Raw genomic sequence first — 23,684 nt, 5'->3', positions numbered from 1 at the left:
GGGGGGGGGGGAATAAATCAAATATATACACAGAGTCAGTGTTTACAGCAATGGCACTTCTTCGTGACTTCTTCGTCACTGTGACTCTCTGTGGTGTGCTGGATACTGATAGATGGACATGTCTTCCTGTCCCATCAAGTGATTGGTTTGTGGGCTTTTTAAATAGATTCTGGATCAGACTGTGATCTGGGGAGTTTCATAGCCATGAATTTAAAGTGTAGTTTGATGATCTCCAAGGTTCTTGATAATCACTTTTGCCAAAGGTCACTCCATCGTGGTTGAAAAGACACAGATTGAGGACATTTTTCCATATAGTCAAGAATCAAGAAAACTTTAGTCAGCCCTTAAAAAGAGATTGTGTTGTCAATTTGTAGGCTGAAATCTCTCCGCTGCTTCACTGGACACTAAAAATACCAGAATCATTTCATCCTGAGTTCATTATCCAGGAAAGCCATCAGAAGTCTCTAAATACTCTGCCTTCTGTCCTAAAATTTATCACTAAAAGGCCTCACAACCTGCAGAGGCCTGACACGCTCCAAGAAATTGATGGTGGTTTCTCTAAAGTGTGCCTATCGAGTGTGCCTATTTTACAGTTGTCTCAGTTTTTTGGGGGCCCACAGTTAGGAGTCAACTTAATTAGCATTACTGTAAGAAACAGATGAGATAACGCACAGCCCTGAATCACATGTTACACGGGACACGTGAGGTAAAGTTAGTTGCTCAGCGGAGAGAAAGGAAAGGCATGACTGATGAACCAGGTCAGTGTAAACTGACTTTCAGTCAATACGTGTATGAAAGGTTTTTCTTTTTGGGATTAACATTTTATTGAATTTTCCAGAACACTACAGTCCACTGTAAATACAGATCACAACATGTAAAAATTGCCTCAGCATAACAGCAGAACAGTATTCTGTGATCTCTGACAGCGCTTGTCAGGACCCCAATGTCTGTCCCACTCTAAGTTTTAACCTAATCCTTTTATTCTGAACAGATACATATCCCGCTTCAGGTGGAAGCTCTCCATTCTTCACTCCTTTCGTGGAGAATTGAAGAAAGTTAGAATCATGCAAAAGGCTTGAGTTTAGCCTCCATCTGGGAGACTTGAAGCGGCTACCAAATGAGGTCAGATGCTGGAGCACCGAGGCATGGTCAAATAAGTGTATACCTCCAATAGAACAAGACATTGCTCAGGGCATAATAAAATTTGACATAAGACAATAATCAATCCTCGACGGAGCATTGTGGGGGGCAGAATAAAAGGTGTAATCTCTTGTGGATAGGTTGAATACTCTCCATGCATCTACTAAACCCAAGTTCCTACACATTTTAAGAGCAACTGAAGCTGATCTAGAGTGTCGCTGTGAGGGAGTGCTATGATCTAGTTATCATCCACTACCAAATTGAAGTCCCCTGCTATCAGGATTGGGTAATCACCCATATAGCTAATTATACATTCCAAATTACCAAAAAGGTAGGGTTGTCAACATTTGGTGCACAGATATTGATTAAAATCTTGAAATGTTGAATCTCAGCCAAGAGTAGCAATGTCCACCCATCTGCATCCTTAACCATCCGGGTGCATTTAAACTGTAGCTGCTTATGAATCAAAATTGCTACACCCCTACTCTGACTCTGACATGAAAAAAATACCTGACCCACCTAATCACGGCAAAGTTTATCCAACTCCTGGGAGAGACTTCCAACTGCCCTCCAAGGTGCTCAGGAACTTTTACTCGTGCACCATAGAGAGCATCCTGGCGGGAAACATCTTAACCTGGTTCGGGAACAGCACCATGCAGGACAGACGAGCTCTACAGAGGGTTGTGCGGTCAGCTGAGCGCACCATCCGCTCCGAGCTCCCTGACCTGCACTCAATCTACAGCAGGCGGTGCTGGACCAAGGCCAGGAAGATCGTGAAGGACCTCAGCCATCCCAACAACAGACTGTTCTCTCTGTTGAGGTCAGGAAAGCGATTCCGCTCCCTGAAGACCAACACAGAGAGACTGAGGAGGAGCTTCTTCCCGCAGGCGATACGGTCTCTCAATCACACCACCACACAGTACTGACCCACACATATGGTTCTTACACACACACTGGACTTTCTGAACTTTGTTTTTGCACAACACTGGTCACTATATTCTTCATTTCCGGTTAATACTTGTACAGCTGCTGTTATTGTGTATATATTTATTTCGATTTAGATTTCTTCATACATTCTTATATAGTTCTATATTGTGTATTGTGTATTTTGTTGTACAGTTATTTTATTTTCAACTTTAATTTATATATTTTATCTTATTCTTCCCAGTTAAATTTACCCTTCATTCTAATTTGTGTTGTACAGTTATTTCATTTTTAACCTTAATTTATATTTTATTCCTTCCTAGTTAAATTTACCCTTTTAAATTTTTCATATTTATTTCCTATCTTATTCATAGCCTTTTCCTTTTTTGTTTTCTTTAGGTCACGAGCAGTTGTCCAAGCAGTTCACTACATATCGTACTGTGTATGACTGTGTACGTGACAAATAAAATTTGAATTTGAATTTGATTTTTTTTTTGACAAGTGAGTCTCTTGGAGAAAGGCAATGTCAGCTTTTTTTGATTTGATAAATGTAATGATTTTCTTTTTTTAATTGGGTGGTTAAGGCCCTTTACATTCCAGGTCAATAAGGTAAAGGGCCTTTGGTGCTTATTCGCCATCATGCATTTTGTATTGGACATATAACAGTGGGGTAACATATTATTAAAACCAGGAGTTCAACACCGAGTGGACAATATATGGATGGCTGGCTATAAATAAAATAGGCTATAAATAAAATATGGAAGTAAATAAAAATAACAACTGATAAAAATTTAAGCAAATATGTCTGGGGTGACAGAGAACACTAGCTACCCTCAGGTGGGCCAGGAGCCCCCAAAAGCAAAACAAACTTTATGGTCCGTGACTCTAACCAGTCAAACAGTAATAAACAGGACCCGTTGCCTGCAGCAGCAGCATACCAAGTCAATGTATTGTGAGCAGAGCAGTCATTTCAGGACTTAGCTCCCAGAACACACCTCTGTGCAGGTTGGTTAGAACTGTCCCTTGAAAGACAGTCTTTAATAGTCTTAGTGAGATTCTCTACCAAGCAGATTGCGTCGTATTCTCAAAACTAAAGTAAGTGAATAAATCAAATCAAAGCGTGAGACCCTATAATATTGAAACTTAAACAGTTAGGAGGTGCAAAATATATCAATAATTTTAAATACTATAACTGAGCACCAGCCAAGGCCTGTTATTCAATGGCATGTTAATTACGTTATGGCAAAAAAGGGCAGTTTTTAAATCCAAGCCCTTGACTGTAAATAATTCCCTTAAGGTAAAGACAGAATGTAGTCCTGGACTTTTTTTGGGTCGATAAACTCACGTCTGCCCTCCGTCATTTTCAGCACAAGCAACGCTGGGAACAGTAGGGAGAACTTGATCTTCCTTTCGTGTAACAGCCTTTTACAGGGATTAAATGCCGCTCTTTTGTGCGTCCATACCCTTGCAGCCCTCTGGAAAGCAATCAAAGCGCAGGTGGTTTCTCCGTCCTCTGTTTTCGAGGTGGTGTAATTCCTGTCGTAGAGCGTTCACTTCGTCACTAGTTGCAGGAGAATTTTCCTTTAGTGCTCTGCTGGCATCCTCAAGGAAATCCAGGCAAGACTTAGCATTGCTTAAGCGAGTAGCCAATATCCCCTAACTTAGCCTCCATTGCCCTCGTAGCAGTTTGAATTGCATTGGGTTTGCTCTCTTGTGTCTCGGAGGTTTCCTTAAGTGTGCGTAAATACTTGCAATGTCCTTGGCTATTTGTTCAGTTGTAGCAATTTGAGTAGTATTTGACTTTGAAGGTGAGGGTGGCTGCACATCATTAGCTTTCGCCGAGGCTTCCTTGCTAGCACCTTCTTGGCGTTGAAGTGTACGCTTTTGTTGGTGACTTGGCATTATGAGCTTTCACAAAGAGTCTTAAAGGCTCCTGCTGTCCTGAGGCGATATTTTGTAAATTTTGTGTAGCGTAATGTTCTAATAATAAAAATACATTTTATTTGAGGCGCCTTTCTAAAACCAAAGGTCACCTTACAAAGAGAAAAAGACATAAATAAAATAGAATCTAATACATTAAAATACAGAAAACAACAAATAAAAACAAAAAACACAAATAAACAAGATGACAGCAAGTAAAATCTGTATTAAAATCCACAAGCAGTAAAGTCAGAGAAAGAAACGACAAGGAGCAGGTGCATCTAGTACAGGTAGAGCTGCTGCAAAAACCCACAGAGCCCAACAGCCAGTGCAGGATCCTTGGCTTTTAGTTAGCATTAGCAGCACATCCTGTGTACGATGTGAAAGGACTTTTATGCTGCACACTGTGACTCACAGCAATGGTCCCGGGTCAGCCCTGACTTTGTGTTAAACTAATCCTAAAGTAATAATGGTATTTCTAACCACTGATAAAACTTTATCCTTTCAACAGCTGCTGAAAGTTAGGGGACCTAGCTGCTATCGGATATTTATATAGAGATCCTCCAGCTTCAAACTGTATTACCCTTCAAGGACCTGCAGTTCAAAAAAAGCGCCCCTCCGACAGCCAAACCCATCTGCTCTCTGATTGGATTGTTACATTTGTGATTGACATGACATTCCAATCAGATGAAAGGAAGAAAAATAGGGTCAAAATTCGTAGTTGTAACTTGCAGGGTTTTTTTTGGCTAAGTCCACACACAAATCTTTTTTACCATCCATCCATCCATTCGCTTCCGCTTATGCTTTTCAGGGTCGCGGGGGGCGCTAGAGCCTATCCCAGCTGTCATAGGGCGAGAGGCGGGGTACACCCTGGACAGTTCGCCAGTCTGTCGCATGGCCAACACACAGGGACAGACAACCATTCGCACTCACATTCATTCACACATTCACACCAGGTGACAATTTGGATTATCCAATTAACCTATCCCCACAAGCTGCATGTCTTTTTTACGCACACACAAATTCTTTTTACACATACAAATCCCGATTTACAAGTACAAAACTGATTTACAAGTATCTTATGTACCTATCTTAAGTATGGGCCTCACAGCCCATTGTTCCTTCAGTGGGCTGGTTTCAGTCATTATGCAAATGTACTGTTTATAAGATTGGGGAAACCTGCAGTCAGCTGAGACTGAAGAAGTCACTTGGATGAGTGACGAAACGTTTCTCCCAGAAAACGCTACGTCCAGATGGACAGAATCAACTTTTGGTGATTTACAAGTACAAAATATTTATGACGACATTTTGAGCCCATATCGAGCCTCTAGTGGACGTTAGAGGAACAGCAGCTCTTGGCTGTTGTCTTTATTTTTCACCCACAGAAGTTGAAGTTTCCATTTCAAATCAAGATGCCACTAAATTCACCCCGTTCTCCTTTAATACAAATGTTAATCCTGATGTAAATAGCTAACGCTCCATTTTTTGTATTGCTGGATTAAACTGTTAATCAGACTGAATTAAGGTGAGCTGCAGCTCTGGTCACATATGTTTATGCAGAAGGCTGCTGCACGCACCCACTGGAAACTGCGGGTTTTATTTAGCAGAATAAGTGTGTGCTGTGTTGGTGATTAAGGAGTCATTGAGCTGTTTACTGCACATCTACTCTGATTTTTCTCTGTGACAAGCAGCAGAAGAAACGTCTCACTCTCCCCTCCTGTTAGGCAGATTGATTTAACACTCCCTCTCTGCTCCGGTTTCTGTCATGTAGCGAACAAATCGGCTCTAAATCGTGTGTTTTGAGCAGTAAAATGAGGATTTGGCAGCTGAATAAAGCGATGACATGAACACAGTGTGACAGCAGAGAGAGGAAGGAAGCAAGGAGATGAAGGCAGGTGGGCGGTTTCACTCAGCTAATTACTCGCCGAGTAATTTCCTCGTCTGTGACTTAATTATGTCATAAATGTAAATGACAAGAGCTGCAGGTAACCAGAGGGCAGCTGCACACACATACATGCATGTTTTGTAATAATCTCCCCACCCAAAGTCCTACCTTTTGCATTATTTTAATATCAATAATGAACTTTGACCCCAAATTAATAATTTCTAAAGATAACCAGCAAAAAGGTTGCTCTGTAGACTTTGTGTTTTCTCATTTTTCTATCAGTATGAGGACATTTAACACAACGCCAAAGGAAACAGATTTTACTGGAATCTTTTAAAAGGTGTCTAAAACTTTTATTTTTTCTAATTATTTAAAAAATTTCTTTAAAATTATTTTTAATCATTGATGGTTGCCAGGGGTTCACCAACTGGTCTCTAGGCCTGTGTGAAGTCTAATGATTTGAACTAGACTCTACTTAAATATGGCAGATCAAATATGTCAAAATAATATAATTTAAAAACTCAAATATAAATAAATACAATAAGAAATAAATGACCCAGTTATAAAATGAATGCAATTAAATACTCAAAATATTACGTTTCTTTTATCATGTTTCATTTAGTTTGGCATTGATTTACCTTTTTATGATATAATTTTTTTGTTTTTATCATTTATTTTGTATTAATTTATTCTTTTAAAATTTGGTGGTTCATCTTCTGTATATAAAAATTTATTTATTATTTGGCCAGTTTTGGTCCTCCCTACATAAATGTACTGCGGTTACTCATAAACTTATAACACTGAAACACATATGATTCTTTTTTTTTTACCTTGTGCTTTTTGATCAGTCATGAGATATACAGATATAACTCAGCAGTCTGCTCTGTTTCATGGAAGGCATTACATCTATGCTGCTCGGGGCTTTAAAAGAGTGCAGGTGTTGTGTTTTAATACTGACCTTTTTATGCTTTAATCCCAAAGAAGTAGGCAGCAAACATTTTTCATTTTTCTGTTCATATGAGGACATTTGGAGCTTACAAATACAGCAAATCTCAGAGCAGCTGGAGAGGTCAACAGAAATAAGCCGAACTATTAATTTATGAAAGTATATTTGGTTCATGGAGACAGAAAAAAACATTTAATATAATCACTGAAGAATGACGACAGCAATAATGACTTGTGTGTGTGTGTGTGTGTGTGTGTGTGTGTGTGTGTCATGCTAAGTTAAACTAATTAACTGTGATGAGGCAGCTTCTGGAGCTCCTGGACGCGGTGGAGGTGGGAGGCAGTTGTCAGTATCTTCCTGCCCAGCCAGGAGGCACTGTCCCTGCGGACAAACGCTACCTCTCTCCACCTCTCCTCTGCCTCAGAGGAAATGTTCAGCTGAGGCCGTTCAGACATTTGTGTGCTAACAAGTGTGTTCGACCTCTACCTAAACTGTACTAGTTTATACTTTACTCAATTCCTGGACCTTAACTGATCTTTGACAAGTGGTAAATGGCCAGTTTTGTCTCTGGGTGCTTTAGAGAAATCTTAAGCGTGTCTCAAGTAATTTAATTTGAAGTTCTTGTGCAGGTGTCGAAGTTTCCAAAGAACCTGAATCAGGTTGAATGTTGATGATCAGTCAACATTAAAAAAAAATGAGGTGCTTATTTTTATTTAATAGTGTTTTCATTAATTATTGAATCTGGATCCAGCGCAGAATTTAGTGCAAACTTTAACCGAACATTGTGATATTCTTTAAAATCACACATGAAGTGATTTTCAGCCACTGCTCCTACAAATAGGATTTCTTTGGTTTCCAGGTCAAAAGCAGGTATTTAATTTAACCACTACAGATGACAAGATGACAGACTGAAGTTAAACAGATGAATTATAAAAATATGGAAAGGGGGGAGGGGGGGGTTGTGGTTTATTCATTTTGCTCTGTGAGACTGTAGCTGGTCTGTTCAGTAATCCATGCTGAGAAGTATGAAGTCATCATCGAGTGGATCTATAAGCTGCTGCTGCGCTCTGATGGGCATGCAGAGAAGTAATGCGCTCTCTAAATGTACTCAATGAATATTTAAAAGTGAGACGTCAACAAGACACTAATAAAAAATCAGCTGGATTTACGGCTGTCGTTGTATCAGCTGGCCGTCAGAGAGGCTGACCACTTTTCAAGTGAAGGATCTCCACATGTTCGTCTCCTCACTGAAAGCTTGAGTGGATGCTGCAGTGTTTGATCCAAGCATCTCTTCATCATTTACACACTGCCTGAGACTTGGCATAGAAAGTCAAATATATAAATCATTAAAGGCTCCATAGCGCTCCATAAAGGTGTGTTTGTATTCCCTTCAGTATAGATTTTAATAAAAACTGTGACTATGAGGAGCAGAACTGAAGGGGTTAAAGAGACTGCTGAGCCACTCATTCATCACCATACTGTTCATCCACATAGAGGCACACAGGTGGACAGACAGGTCGTCATGACCTCATGTTAATCTGTTTAGCCGAGTCAGACTGAGAGGCGACAGCAGGTCACAGAAGACCAAAAACCTCAGAGCTTCCGATTATCTGCTCCAATTCAGGACAGAAACGACGCTGTGCTACCGTCCTGTCTGTTAATCCAACCGCTGCAGTTCCTCTAACGTCCAGCAGGGGCTCCGGCAGTGGCTTAGTCCCCACAGACTCCCATGTTAAAATGTTACATCAGAAACAAACATGTTTCCAGCCTTATACCAACACTGGTTTATCTCTATAGATAATTCCCCACTCCATGTTTTTAACTGTTTGCATCATTGGAGGCGTGGCCTCCCTGACAGGGAGCTGTCTACTAGCTGCCTAATTGGGTCTCTGAGCTGGACCTCAGGACAGTGTTTGTGCTGTTGGAGCCTTTTGAATGTGATTATCTGACCAATAATATGACTGCTATATAACTGCTATTGACTGACTGATATTATGCAGTTTTGGGGAAATTGGAGAATTTAATTAGTGAGCACCTATGAGCAGGTATTTGTGTCTGTGTGAAATCTGTTTTTTCTACTCTTGAATCTCTTTGACATCACACAGAGCATGATAATCTCAGAAGGCCCAGTAACTTTCTTTTCATGAGGAGCAACCAATCAGAAGAAAGTAAATTGTGCAAAGCTACTCTGGTAGAGTCAAAGAGTAAGAACATGGGACTGGAACAAGCAGAGTGGTTTTGCAGCTATTGTGATCACATGCTGGTGATCACATGTTGTTGTAGTCTCAAGGCTTTTGTGGTTGTTGGATTGATTTAAATTTCCTTGCAGTTCTTTGATTTTTTTTCCTCTCCAACAACAAATAATGACAGCCGCTCAGCAGTGAACAGAAAGCTCTGAACATGTGACCTCCTGAGAGCCCCCATGCAGCTGATCAATAAGAAATATAAAAATCAGTGAAGAGATCGATAACTCCCCGCAGCGTCAGCTAGAGCTGAGAATCCTGCTGAGAACCTTTGTCTTACAAGACACAACAACAAACACCTGAAAAAAAACACCTGAGAGTAAAACATGAAGCAGGCTTCCTAAAGTGAGAGCAAATTTACAGAAAAACCAAAGAGCAGTAATTCCACAGGTACAGCAGGTGACACTGTTGGTAAAGTTGGTGCTGTTAATCCATTACAGAAAAAACTGAGCTTGTTTCATGTCTTAGTCATAGACTGAGATGGACATAGCAACTATGATATCATCCACTGGCCTCTTGGTGCTTTAGCATTTGCCATGAATGCGTGTCAAAGGCTAAGCTAGCCTGTATCACACGGACACAGATACCTGCTAATAGCTAACTGGAGCCTCTGGTGGATGCTGGAGGAACTGCGGGTCTTTGTGTTTCTTTAAATTTCTAGCAAGTTTCCAGGTTGATGTCCTATGTCAACATGAGGAAAATGACAGTTCCCTCATTCCCTCCTGGAAGCTTCAGTGCAGTTAGCTGATCTTTGCAGGACAAAGGTCACATGTTCATTACCGTCCAATCAAAAAACATTTCTCCTTGTCTGATCTAATCAAGACAGACGGTGTTTGTGCTGTCAGCCTGTCAGAACATGATTGATGTTCTTCAACTCACAGCTAATTGTGTGTTGTCATGTCCCAGTCGTTTCCTGGTTATTTGGGTCAAGTGTTTGTTCAAGCTGAGTTTGTACTGAAATTTAGACTGAATGAAAAAAAAACAACACATTTTGTACAAAACTGCGTCAAACTAGCTTTTTACCTGAGTATCTTTGCGACAGATCATTCACCGTCTCACTCTTTTAATGCTCCTAATGCAGCAGGACCTCTCAAATTCTTCTAACATGTGGTTGAAGCTGTGAAAAAGTATCGCTTAAAACCGCATTTTCACCGCTTTTTCAGTGTTCATAGGTTGATGGCTCCGTGTCAGAGCACTGGCTATAAATCTCAGACAGATCAGGCCTTAACTTAACGAAAAAGTTATCAATCGTTCTTTTCATCTTTTCTCATTACCCACAGCTACATCCACTTCTGTTGGGCCTAGGCTACTCACTAGGGCTGGGTATCATCACTGATTTCTATAATCCATTAGATTCTGATTCACAAGGTCCCAATTCGATTCGATTCAATTTAGACTCAGACAGTCAGAAAAATTATAATTCTGATCATTTATCAGTACTGACACTTGTGAGACTTCATCTGAGGTGTGAGCATCACAGCAGATGCCTTTGTGTCAAAGTAAATGAAGATAAAACACAGAAAAACATGTAGCAGATTTTCCTGGCCTGGCTTTTTATAGCTGATCAAAAACTGAAGAAAATCATGAATCAACATTTTAACATTACCTGATGCTGTTGAAGTGAAGGAGAGCAAAGTTACAGAGGGTTTTATTAGAAACACAGCTAATTCTTTTGCAATTTGCCATCATTTTAAAAAGTTTAAATTTCTTCACTATTAAACAGTAGAAATTAGGCTTTCTTGTCGGAGGTAATATTTGGGAGAACAAAAAAGAAAAACAGCGACCAACTGTGCAGTACATGACTTGTGCGTAATAAGCAAACAAATAATGCAGAAAACAGAGATTTGAGATGGGAAACTGTTCTAGAATTACACTGAGAGAAAGAAAGAGCTGTGCAGGAAGTGGGAATTTAATTGTGGTGGAAGCAAAACTGCTGGTTCAGTCAATTTTGGTTGGAGAGAGAAAAAGCCTGCAGCTTCAGAATCTGTGCAAAAAAGACGTAAACACAAAGTGCGGACCCGACGCATCAGAATCAGTGAGCTGTCGGCTTTAAGCCCTGACAGCTAACCAAGTATGTGCTGTCGGTTGAGAAAGCCGACATCTCGCTTATTCTGATGCGTCGTGCTCTGTGTTTACGTCTTTGTGCAGAATCTGTTTACCTGGGGCCCGTTCTTCGTACCTCGCTTACTACATCCAAGATCAAATGACACATCCAAGACCAAATCATCGCGCTAACCGTGAGCTCGCTAATCCGGTTCTCCGAACACACCTGCTGTTGACGATCAGTACAGCTGGATGAAGTAATGTGAGATCACTGGGTGTCGTAAAAGGGGCTACGCATCGATAGTAGAAACATTGATCGGCAACCCTCTGATTGGTCGGCGAAAATGTCGAAGGAGCGCGCTCGGTATTTTTCGGCAGCAGAGCAAGAACTCTTGAGTGAGGGATTTCAGGAGTTTCAGAGTTTAATCAGAACGCAAGGGAACACTGCAAAGGCTGCAAAAGCAAGGAGAGAGGGCTGGCAGAAAGTTGCTGACAAATTAAACTCGTAAGTAATTTAATAATAACAATAATAATGGAGTGGATTTATATAGCGCTTTTCAAGGCACCCAAAGCGCTTTACAATGCCACTATTCAGTCACTCTCACATTCACACACTGGTGGAGGCAGCTACGGTTGTAGCCACAGCTGCCCTGGGGCAGACTGACAGAAGCCAGGCTGCCATATCGCGCCATCGGCCCCTCTGGCCAACACCAGTAGGCGGTAGGGTAAATTTATTATATTATATTACATTATATCCTCTTTCACATTAGAGCCACAACAGGACCCACTAGAACATGGGAACAAGTAAAAGTGAAATATAAGAATATTCTACAGAATGGTAATATTTATCACTTATATTGCTTTTCGTCTCTTGGAAAGAGACCCTGAAATAATCTGTTTGTTTGTTCATAACAGCAACCAAGAAAAGGGCAGAGCAAAAAGACAGGTGGTGGTCCTGCACCCCCTCGTCAACAAGTTGGTTAAGTGAATAATACCCTCACGGGAATATCGATATCTCTCTATGAGCACACTGTCGCGCTGAGCTAAAGGATCCTGTCTATCCCGCAATATACGCTGAATTCTGAGGACTCTCCTTATCAATCTTGCACCTTCCGCAATGGGTTGCTCGCGTATACGGACAGGACATGGCTGCGACAGGCTTCCCAAATCCACCTTCGCTTTTATAGCCGTGGTCTCTCATCTTGATTACACGAAGTAATTTACAATTACTACTCTGAAATATGAATTACATCTGTAATAATCACATACATGTAATAGAATGTTAATAGTACATTTCCCTTTTTTAGGAAATGACCTGTATGTATCTGTGTGAAATCAATAAAAGGATCAAGTGCTGCATTATCTTTAGTTACATTGATGTTATTTATTTATGGTGAAACAGTGGTGGAATATCGCTGTTGCTTTCGTATAAATGAAGCGGACATACCTGCGTGGCCGCGATCTAATCCTGTTTACATAAAGTAAACCTGCTCCCGAGCAGGTTTACGCTTACGGCTCTGTTGCTATGGCAGCAAGTCCCGGATGAGCTTCGGGGAACCGAACGATCCAGGATCACGCGAAATCGTCAACAATCAAATCCAGCTAACTTACTTAGCGAGGTATGAAGAACAGGCCCCTGCTCTCATTTACTGTTTGGTTGTTGTTAAAATAGTTTTATGAGCTTTAACCTGAGATTCTGGCGTTTCTGGCAAAATATATTTATATTTAAAAGTCAATTCAGGATTTAATGAATCAATATCGCTACTCACCTCCCTCTATCCGCCTGCGCTTTCAAACTTACATACACGTAGGCTGACAGGAATATCTGGACCAGGCCAATCAGAGAGGCCCCGCCCCTGACTATCTCTGATTGGTTTAGACCATGATATGGGCATAATGTGTGTCTGTTGTTGATCACACAGAGACTTTCAGAGTTGTAGAGACTTTTTTTTGTACTCGAACGGCTGGTCGAACCAGTGCGACCTAGGATTTTTTTTAGTCACACCACTGAGAAATTAAGTTGCATATGCGACCAATTTGGTCGCACTCTAGAGCCTTGCATAAGTTAGGCAAAGACCTGAAAAAGGTCATGCTAATGCCTGCAAGTCCACTAGAGGCTCCAGCAGTGAGTCAGTCCCCATAGACGCCCATGTTAAAATGTTTAAAGTGTTTACACAATGTCACATTCCTATTTATCAGGATGAACATGCATATTTCTCTTAGTGTTGTTAGCTTTAACAAGCTTGTTAGCTCTAGCAACACTATTCCATATTCCAAGCCCTAGATTTTGTACATTTTTATTGATTTTAGTTTTTGATTTTAAAACTGTTTCACTGTTTCCAATGTCAGTGTGAATAATTAAGATGAATTTTGCTGTATATCGTCAAATAAATTAGATTTTTCCTGATTTAAAAGGAAACAAACACAGACTGATGTTTGATTCTAAAGAAGTGCCGTTAAATGCCTGAATGAGTCCACGCTTGGACTGTGAGGAAGGGGAGATAACAGCAATCAGAGGCTGGAGTGAAGCGAGCTTGTGCGTGGAGCAAACCTGCTGCGTGTTCAGAGCGCTGCTGCTCGCTGATCGCCGCGTGATGGTTCATCCTGTCAGCAGCAGGCCGCTGCTGCTTCAAACCCAAACTCCTCTCATTCAGGGCGCTTATCACACACTACAACACACACACACGTAATTATAACCTCAGCCTGTTGGCATGGCAACCGCAATCATCTGGCAGGGAGCCTCACTTATGATGTCATCAGGCGAGCCGAGTGTGATTGGACGGGTGATGAATGGCTGCTGAGCTGAGAGGGCTGATGAGCGGGCGTTTACCTGAAACACAGAGACAGAGCGATGGTCTCACTGACTGCACGACAGGCAGAAACTAACCCCCGACGGTCTGACGTCTCTGCACTCTCAGTAACTGTCCAACATATCACAGGCAGACCACTTCACACCCAAGCAAATGAGAGCTGAGGAGCTCAGATTTTAAGTGTAAGTTTTTAGATAAAAGACAAAGGTCTCCAAAAAATACCACCTGTGGTTAGAAAGTGAGCAGTGGGCACTTTCAGACACGAAGTCCACTCATTCAGATAATCTAAGATCAAATCTAGTTAACTATTTCTCCTGTATTTGGACCGGATATCCATAATAGCCTTCTGCAGCAGCCCATTCATTTTGCAGCAGTTGATGTGGGTCCAGGCTGTCAGGGCAGCAGTGATGTTCAGGTCTCACTCTCCTCAGACGTCACTTGCAGCTCTTCTCTGGGGACATAAAAGCATTTCCAGGCCAGGATTAAAGTGTAATTCATGTTAAGCAAAGGGTCCCAAGGTCCCTCAAATGTGTCCATCTGCGTAAAAGTTAGCATTTGCTAGATGTGGATTGGTTGACAAGTGAGGAAAAAATAGGGAACGAGGGAACCACAAAAAACTTAGAACATCTGTCTTTTCCTTCTGGCGGAACCACCTCAGCTGCTTCTTTGCCAAGTGGAGGAATGGTGGCTCAGCTCTGAGTGCCTAAGGCCGAGCCATCCTCCAGAGGAAGCTCATCTCTGCCACTTAAATCCACAGTCTCATTCTTTCAGTTTCCCAGAGCCCATGGTTGTAGCTAAATGTTTAAACACCAACTACCTGGTTTCATGCTCACTCGTTTGAGACAAGCTTTCTGTTCATCCCACTGTGAGCAGCACCTCGTCCCTGTCCTGGAGTGGGTGTGTTCAGTTATCATCTTACAACCACGGCCTCAGACTTGGAGGTGCTAATTCCCAGCCACTTCACACTCTGCTGCAAACCACCCAGTATGAGCTAACGGTCATCATAAAACAAAGCCAGCAGAGCCACATCAGCTGCAAAAAGCAGAGAGGTGATCCCGACACCACCTGAACCATCTCCCTTCTCCTCTTACCTGCACTTACAATTCTGTCTATGAAAATTATGCACAGTGAAAAACCGCAGCTCTCATCATCATCCTAACAACATATCGAGGCTTGTAGATCAATAAAATCATTGCTCGCATTCAGCAGAGAGAAAGTTGCTCCTGACATCAAACATGAGAAACTTTATATCTAAAAGAACTCTACTGCCATCAGGGCTTTTGCAGGAATGATGACATAATTTTCCAGGGAGCTGATTGGTTAGTAGGTGTTGGTTATGTACATGTTGAGTTGTTATGTCACATAAGTGAAACACCTGCTTCATAACACATGAGGTTACCTCACTAAGCCAGTAATCTTGCAAGACTCTCAAAGCAACTCAGAGAAATTAGAAAATAATCCTCCCCATCACTCCTAAAACTGATGCCATATCAAACTGTTTTGATTTGAAAGGTGTGAAAACAACCATAAAAATATTTCTGAATGAAAGTGGTTCGATGAGGGAAGACCCACATTCAGAGGCCAGCCTGAAAAAGCCTGAATAAGAGCAGTTCAGTGAGTCACACAAGCTCAGCGCTCACAGAAGAATAAACCTTAAAAGAAAACAACAGCATCCCTGCTGAGAAACATGGACGAGGCTCAGGTGTGTTATTGGGCTGCTTGGCTGTGTTGAACCTGCGCTGGACTCATAATCAGAAGATTATCAGTAAAACCTGGAGGGAAACAAACCACCTGGTGTCAGAGAGAGTCTGCCTTGGTCGCAGCTCAGCAATCCTGCTACAGGATAATATGCATGTAAAAAGCATGGAGTGTGCTGAGAAGGGCCTTACTTCCTGATCTTAATTAAAGTGAACAGCTGTGGAAAAATCTGAAAGTCCTCAGAACACTGGCAGGATTTCTCAGTGGGAGGCCCACGGGAAATCAGAAAACTGCCCCAGAAATTAATTAATACCAAACGAGATGAAAATTCATCAAGTTCTCAGGATTTTAACTGTAGACAGACCTGCCCCACTAAACATGCACTTGGAGCCATGGCCACAGTGAAGCGATGACCCCAGGGTCTGAAAAATAAATCCATTGTAGTGAAATCAAAACCTGCAGTTCCTCTAAAATCCAGCAGAGGCTCCCTCAGTGAGTCAGTCCCCACAGACTCCCACATTAAAAAACTCTCGATAGATAATAAGGGACACCCCCATTAGCCCCTCCGGTGAATCAAAGCTGCAAAAAAAGAGCTTAATTTCTAGCACCGTTCAAAGGTCTACTGTATTTCTCGCACCATAAGGCACACCAGATTATAAGGCACATTAAGCGAAACAAAACAGTCAGATAAGTCAAACTTTACTCAAGCCACTCTTCTTGCTTCCTCTACTTCTGTACCATTGATTCATTCTCTTGCAGCTGCTTTATTCCCATGTTTCAGTATATTAATGACTAACCTCGTATTGTGGATGGATTATCTCAGTTGTTCTCCTGACTGAAGTTTGGTCCGTTTACAGCATCCTGCTATGTGATTGCATTTGTCTCTAACCATCTGGAATGCTCCCATTAAATTTTATGGAGTGGAAAAAAGTTAGCATTCATCCTCCAGCTTCACTGTGTTTGTTATGCTTACATAGCTGTGTAACTAGCAATCACGTAGCACATCATTATATACCAGCCCTACAAAAGTCACTGCTGTTTAGTTTTCTGTCCTCATTTATGTTGGAAGTGATAGCAGAGCTGTATGTTTTAATTTTTTCAGACTATTTTTTCTATGACATTTGTACGGAAGAAGATTAGGGCCACAGGAAGAAGAAAAAAAGTGTGAACGTCTTCTTCTTTTTTTCTTCTTTTCCAGAATTCTGAGAAAAAAGTCAGAATTCTGACTTTAATTTCAGAATTCTGGAAAAGAAGAAAAAAAAAGACGTGCCCACTTTTTTTTTCTTCCAGTGGCCCTAATCCTCGTTCGTAGATTTGCATTAGTTTTGGTTTTTAGGTGATTTTTTTGCTCTACTAAAGAATAAATGTAACGTATTTCGGCAGTAACACATCTGGGGCCACAGCTGTGCACACTGGTACCTCATCTGGAGAAGAGTGGTTGATTATTCTTGAGCTTTGTTGGGAATAAATGTGCATTAATTAGCTCAAAGAGATTTTTTTCTGCTTTCATACGGTGACTACACATACTCAGGGAGGGACTGAAGCCAATCCAAGCAGCTGCTGTTGCCCCTCCAGAGGAATCATTTAGCTGGCTGTCATCTTTAATTTAGTTCCACCTACTGTCCACAAACTCAGGTGTGGCTCCATGCTGGCGAGAGATGCTCCGTTCTGCTTTTGACCTTTGAGCTTCTGATTCGGTTAAAAACATCCACCACAGTTCCACAGCTTCCATGACTGATGGAGACGACCCCCTGCCCCTTCTCTGCACCAATCAAGTCATCATCATGGCAACCAGTCGATTCACAGGAACCAGCCAGACACCAATCAACCTCCTGCTACATGAATCTGAGTGTGTGTGTGTGTGTGTCACAGAGGTTATTTTTGTTCGCTGAAAATAAAACTGAAGAAAAACAACGCGATGCTGACCCCCCTTTAAACTTGTCAGATTATTGTGACCTCATTAGAGCACCTCCTGCCGAGTAATCACTGTCATTTATTTATTCATTTAAGAGCTGCCACAAAATCAATGTGATGAAACACTGAAACACTCTGTAAAACCCTCTAAGTTTTGTCTGCACAGTTTATATGTTGTATATTTTGAATCTTGTTTTCACCTGTTTGCATCACAAACTGTATATTCAATTTAATTCAATTCAGTTTTTTTTATATATAGAGCACCAAATCACAACAACAGTCACCTCAAGTCACTTTATACTGTAAGGTAGAGACCCTACAATAATACAGAGAAACCCAACAATCAGAAGACCCACCATGAGCAAGCTCCATGATAGTAGGAAGGAAAAACTCCCTTTTAAGAGGAAGAAACCTCCAGCAGAACCAGGCTCAGCTTTTTGAACCCCATTGTGGTTTTCACCATCTTGTTTCTAAAACCAGAAGTGTTATATTTGGATACGTTATTAGCCAGTACTACCTACCAGTGTTGGCAAACTACAGGAAGTAGTTTGTTTAGATGCTGTTAGTACAGTTACCTCACAGCAGCCATAATATTGGTCACATCATGTCATTAAAATGCTCCAAAAGGCTTCAGTTCTAATAATCCCAAGCATTTCACTACATATCGTACTGTGTATGACTGTGTATGTGACAAATAAAATTTGAATTTGAATTTGAATTCAGCAGCACAACCATGGTCCAGAGATCCACTTCAGTTAGTTGAGGTGTAACCTAGCAGGCAGCTATCAGCTACAGCTGGCTGTGTCGTGTTGTGGAAATTTTAATTACCAAATCCTGCAGACACGATGAGTTGTAACAACACCTTTATTTCAGCTATCTTATGCATAAGGAGGGACGTCAGTCAGGGGGCACTGAAAGTCGTCTCTCACAATGAACAGTTCAGGTTCCTTTTATACACAGTCGCAGAACAAAAGGCTTTTACAGTTGCAGTTCACACCTTGGCTCTAAACAGAAAGACTCTCTATCACCTGTGTGAATCTCCCCCCCTCTGGGGTCAAGTCTTCCTGTGTGAGCTTCCGTCTCCTGGCTTTCGTCTCCTGGAAGACATTCACCAGTTTCTCACCGTCTGTTTTCCGGCGTGAATGAGGTGTGAACCAGATGTACTAAACTAAGTAACATGAAAGCATTTCATCAAGACAATACATTAAAGGACAATACATTAAAGAGAAATCCCACAACAGTCGCCATTCACCTGTCAGTCAAAGAAGCCACGCCCCTAATAATGCAAACTTTAAACAGGTGTGTTATTAAATACAGGCGTTAGGAAAAGAGAACAGTTTCTGTATCCGGCTGTAAACATGTCTAAGTGTGCTGATGATGTTTATATGATGTGAAACTTCATGTAAATTAAATTGAATATTTGTGCTGAATTTTTTGTCGCAGTGTTCGTTTGTGCCTCCGTGTGAGAGGGACAACCAGAAGAACAGAGACAGCGTTCTGTGGTGGGAGGATTACTTCACCAAAGAGGTCAACAGCCAGTCGTTCATCTGCTTCTTCAACCAGCAGCGACGGTGAGGCTCACGCACACGTTTACAGCTCAGTCTATTTGGAGGTGCGATTCAGATAAATTGGAAATCAAAGAAAGTGTGATCCTGTCACATCATTGTTACCACAGAAGACGAATGACCGGACTTTCTGACAGACACACTTTTCACTTTCAAATTTGCTGTTCCTGACCTTTGACCCTCAAGAAGTGACCTCTGACTTCATTTTAATAGTCTTTCCACTTCCACTTATAATTAAAGTCATTTTTTTGTCAGTGCCCTAGAAGGATTCAAACTTCATGCTTATACTTAAAATTTTTATATAAATTCAAATTTTTATTTCTTTTATGCCATGTTTTACCTACTGTCTAATAATACCATCATATTATTCATTTAAAGGTTTATCTTACTATAGTTTTATTGTAATATTCATCTTTTCTTCTGGTTTCATTAGTGCTCTGTGTGCATTATACATGATTTCTATTTACATTTTGCTTTCAGGGTGAATTTATGTTGCAGGTTCAGATGAGAAGTGGTATCTTAGCTCTTTAACTTTGATGCATTTTTAAGAAATGTTCATTCATGCTTATTTGAATATTTAAATACATAAAAAATATACATATAAAACATGATGAAAAACAAAGTGATTATACTGCATTTTCAAGCAAAATCCTGTCAAATGCCAAAAATCCTCAAACCGTTGGTCTTTCAATCGTTGGACCAAAAATTGTTTAAATTAATAAAAAAATAACCTTTAATTAAAATCCCAGAGCCACTTCATTCATTCAGATTTTAAATGCCTTATACATTATTGTTATTTTAATTAAAAAAATGTGAAACATCAATTCAGGCTCCAGCCTGAATTCTCAAAATATATCTTGTTAACCAGTGAATAATTTCAGTCCATAGAACATGGAACAAGTACAAAATTAAACCTAAAAAAATCAGTCGTGTACCGTCAGCAGTGACGTTGTCAGGAATTCGGGTAGATGATGCTACAAACTAGATTATCACACTAATCAGAATGATTTTTTCTTCCAGAGTGAAAATAAGACTGCAGAGTCAAATAGAGACCAGCAGAAAAAAATGACTTTGCTGTTCATCTAAAATAAGATATTTTGACTTTCTGAATTTCCTTTATCACACTACCGATGACATAAAGGTGAAAATGTAGGTCAACAGTATGATGAAGGTGGATTATCAGAGGTGAGCAGGAGATACTGAGCAGAACAGCAGAAGGATGCTGAGGTTACAACCTGAAAATAAATACTGCAGTGAAACATAATAAGAGCAGGAGGAGAGATGTTTGAAGAAGCTCTTCTTTGCTCTCTTTTTATTCAGGCTCTGTCCAAAAAACTGATGAGACAAAGAAAAGCCAGAGATCTGCTTTAGCGTGTCAGCTTAATCCTCCGATAATTCACCGTCAGTGCTTACCTGTGACCTTGGTTAGTTTTATTTTTATCTCTGCACCAGAAAGATCCGAATGAGGAAATGCTGGTTCATAAATGAGGCCCCAGTGGGAGCTCATTGATGCTACACATCAGCTCTTCTTTGGTGTTTTAGAGAACAAACTGGAACACGCAAAGTTTCTTTTTTCATTAAGTTTAGAAAAGCATGTAGTCTCTAGATGTCTGGCTTATTTCAGAGGTGGCATGAAGGTTATATCCCAAAACTTTTTGGTGGTGTCAGTCAGAGTATGAGAGCTTAAATTAGACTGTGCACAGCTGGAGGAGATCTTTCTTCTGGTCACTTCCAACTCCCTAATTTTTATTTTGGGATTCCACTAGAGCATCGGCATGATTCACAGTTCACAAAATCCTTACTGATCTCATAATGGCCCAGAATTTAGATGCTCACTTCAGCATGAACTTTACTGAACACTTTTTAACCCTCATCCTCCATTTTCCCTCCGCTAATGTGTTTGTATTAGCCTAACCACAGCTCTATAGCTAGCCACCAGTTATCACACCACTATCTGTCAACTAGTAAGACTTCACCAGCCACCCAAACATTGCTGATATTTAATTTTCTGTCTTCATTTACAAGTAACAGCAGTGCTGTACATTTTAACTTTTTTGGACCCTGAAATGATTAAAGATGCTCCACAGCTAACTGTGGAGATGAAATTGTGCTCAGTTACACTGCAGATAGCTTAACTCTATTTTTGGGAAATTTGCTATGTTAGTTTTTGTTGTTACATAGAAGCAGCTTTGCCTTTCTTTGTTAAATTGTTAGGTGTACAATTCATTTTAATCATGTGAAGATTGAGATTCAGAAATGAGACAATGCCACTTTTCAAAAGGAGAGATAGATTTTGTTTATCTTTAGTAAGATGTCTATTTGAGTATGCCGATGTTGGATTGCAGTTAACGATATCCAGCTAATGTAACATTAGCTATACTACCTAAATGAATAACAACATAAACACTTGTTGAGTTAAGCAAGCTAGTCATTAAATATACTCCGAGTGAGGCCCATGGACCTTAACTGCATTCTTTCTGATGACCAGCAGGGGGCAATTCCTCTTATAGAAAAAAATCATTGTCATTACTGTGGAAAAATTACTCTACTGCTCACCTGATTCGGCACTTTCAAACAAAGCTTTCCTGATGGGATGTGATTAAGGGGGTGCTTGCTTCTATCTTGCTTTCATTGTCTGTAACATGAAATATTAGTAGGAAGCCTTTAATTTTAGTGACAGGAGATGGTTTGGTATGAAAAAGGAGTAAAAGTAGAAGGACCTGTAGGAGGTCAGTGAATTAACAGTCAATCCCAAGAGTAGTGTTTTAACACCATGTTAAATTTGTGCTTTTACTTTTTCTTCTTTTTATTTCAGGCCTGATGACGTGTTGTGGCGCCGTTCCCATGACACCAGTGTCCTGTTACACTGTGTTCTTTGGCCAATGGTTTCCCTCCTTCTGGGCACACTCATTGTGCTCCTGACGGTATGTGCTCGCTCCCTGGCTGTTCGAGCCGAGGCCCTCCAGAAGAGGAAGTGCTCCTATGAGGTCTGCCAAGACCTGTCTGCCATGCCACCTGACCGCTGCGGCAGCAAGGCCAGAGACCCACTCACGACAAACTCTGACCCCGAGCTGTCATCGCCCTCAAGGACCCTGCCGCTGTTTGCGGTCCCAGTGCGGCGCAGAGATCGGGAACATTAGAGCGAGCAGAAAGATGTTTCTTCAGCATGAAATCACTAAGAATGCCAATGAGCCGGTGGGCGAAGTCGACTTAATGGCTAAAGACGCCACCAACAACCCATTGCTGTCCGGACTGGTTGGTATGATCAGAATGTTTGAATGAGGTGAAGATGAGGGGACATCCACTGTTGCCTATAGATTTCAGCAGGAAGACTATACAAAACTTCAGACTTTTTCCTGATTTTAGCTTAAAGTGGATCAGTGGAAATCTTCTGACTAGCAATGAAAGGCTGTTTAAATGAGGGTAGTTGGTGTTGGGTACTGATAGCTGATTCTACTTTGGGTCTGGTTTCTAGTCATCAAGAAACCCAGACTTATTAAGTTCTGGTGTTTTAAGAGTCTCTTATCAAGTATCTTTATCTATTATACTTGTTCAGTCATTTCAGCTTATATGTGAGCTCCAATATTTGGATTATATAATTTGTTATAGACCAGCTATATAAATGAGTTTGTTCCAACTATTAAATGGGAAAAATCTGTATTCATCAGAGATCTTTCAGTGATCATCCATCAGTTTCTGGCTTCGTCCAGCAGCAACTAATCACATATAGAACAATATATGTTCAAGATATTCTGGGAATGGGGTAAAAGTCATTTAAATTTAACCATCTCCAGTTCAGATTATTGAACTGGAAGTCCCATTATGACCTACTTTTGCCTCAGCGATGAGAGCTGGATCTCCTCCAATCTCAAAACAATAAACACTGATCTTAATTTCAATTTTAGAAAAGTGGACAAAGTTGGATTGAGGTGAGTCTGGCAAATACACTGTCGCAAGAAAATGATTGAGATCAGCCAAATTTGAATCAGGTAGGGTTTTTGATTCTTAGAAATTTTTGACACCTTGTGCTGATCTTTGACTTGTGTTTTTAAGTTGTTATACAAAGCATGAAAGCTGAGATTCTATCAGAGATTTAGATTTAATAGGATGCTATCAAAGCCCAACCCAAACCCTCACGCTGTGATTGATGATGCAGTCAGGACAAGACAAGCATAAGGACTGACTCTTGGGAAGTAACTGCTCTTCTGTAGCTCTCTTATTAATGTAGTTTCCCTTCAAGTCCCAGTAGCCATGAATGTTTCTTAACAGAGGTGCAAAGTCCTGATGTTACCTTCAGGATTGTCTCTGCTGTTCTAGCTTGTGCAACTCAAGGCAGTCTTTTGCTGAGAATTTCTTTCATCAGTCTTCTAACAAATGAGACATATTACATATGTAAAGATAAATAGTTGTCTACTACAGCACTTTTATAGTACAATTTGAACCCTATAGGAGCTTAGCAATGATTTTGTTTTGTTGAAAAAAGTTTTTACCAGCACACAGTCACAACTGTTGTTTTCTCTTTGATTTGTATCAATGGTCATAGAAAATATCTGGATTGTTTAGTCGTCTCTTGTGCTCTTGGTTGTTTTCTGGTTG

The 23,684-nt window shown here is 40.7% G+C and overlaps 1 protein-coding gene across 2 annotated transcripts in view; it reads left to right on the top strand.

Moving 5' to 3' along the window:
• LOC102299047 (calcium-activated potassium channel subunit beta-4) overlaps positions 1-23,674 on the top strand; it is a 37,729-nt gene extending 14,055 nt beyond the window's left edge. For both annotated transcript variants that reach the window (XM_042214394.1, XM_005947889.3), the window contains exons 3-4: positions 18,967-19,094; positions 21,904-23,674. In XM_042214394.1, coding sequence (XP_042070328.1) covers positions 18,967-19,094; positions 21,904-22,228 — 453 coding nt within the window. In that variant the 3' untranslated portion in view covers positions 22,229-23,674. The remainder of the gene's footprint in view (positions 1-18,966; positions 19,095-21,903) is intronic.
• The last annotated feature ends 10 nt before the right edge of the window (positions 23,675-23,684 follow it).

Source organism: Haplochromis burtoni, unplaced genomic scaffold (assembly GCF_018398535.1).
Source record: "Haplochromis burtoni strain Fernald_Lab_line unplaced genomic scaffold, NCSU_Asbu1 Contig_559, whole genome shotgun sequence".
Classification (NCBI taxonomy): domain Eukaryota; kingdom Metazoa; phylum Chordata; class Actinopteri; order Cichliformes; family Cichlidae; genus Haplochromis; species Haplochromis burtoni.
This window is presented reverse-complemented; position numbering and strand designations above follow the sequence as displayed.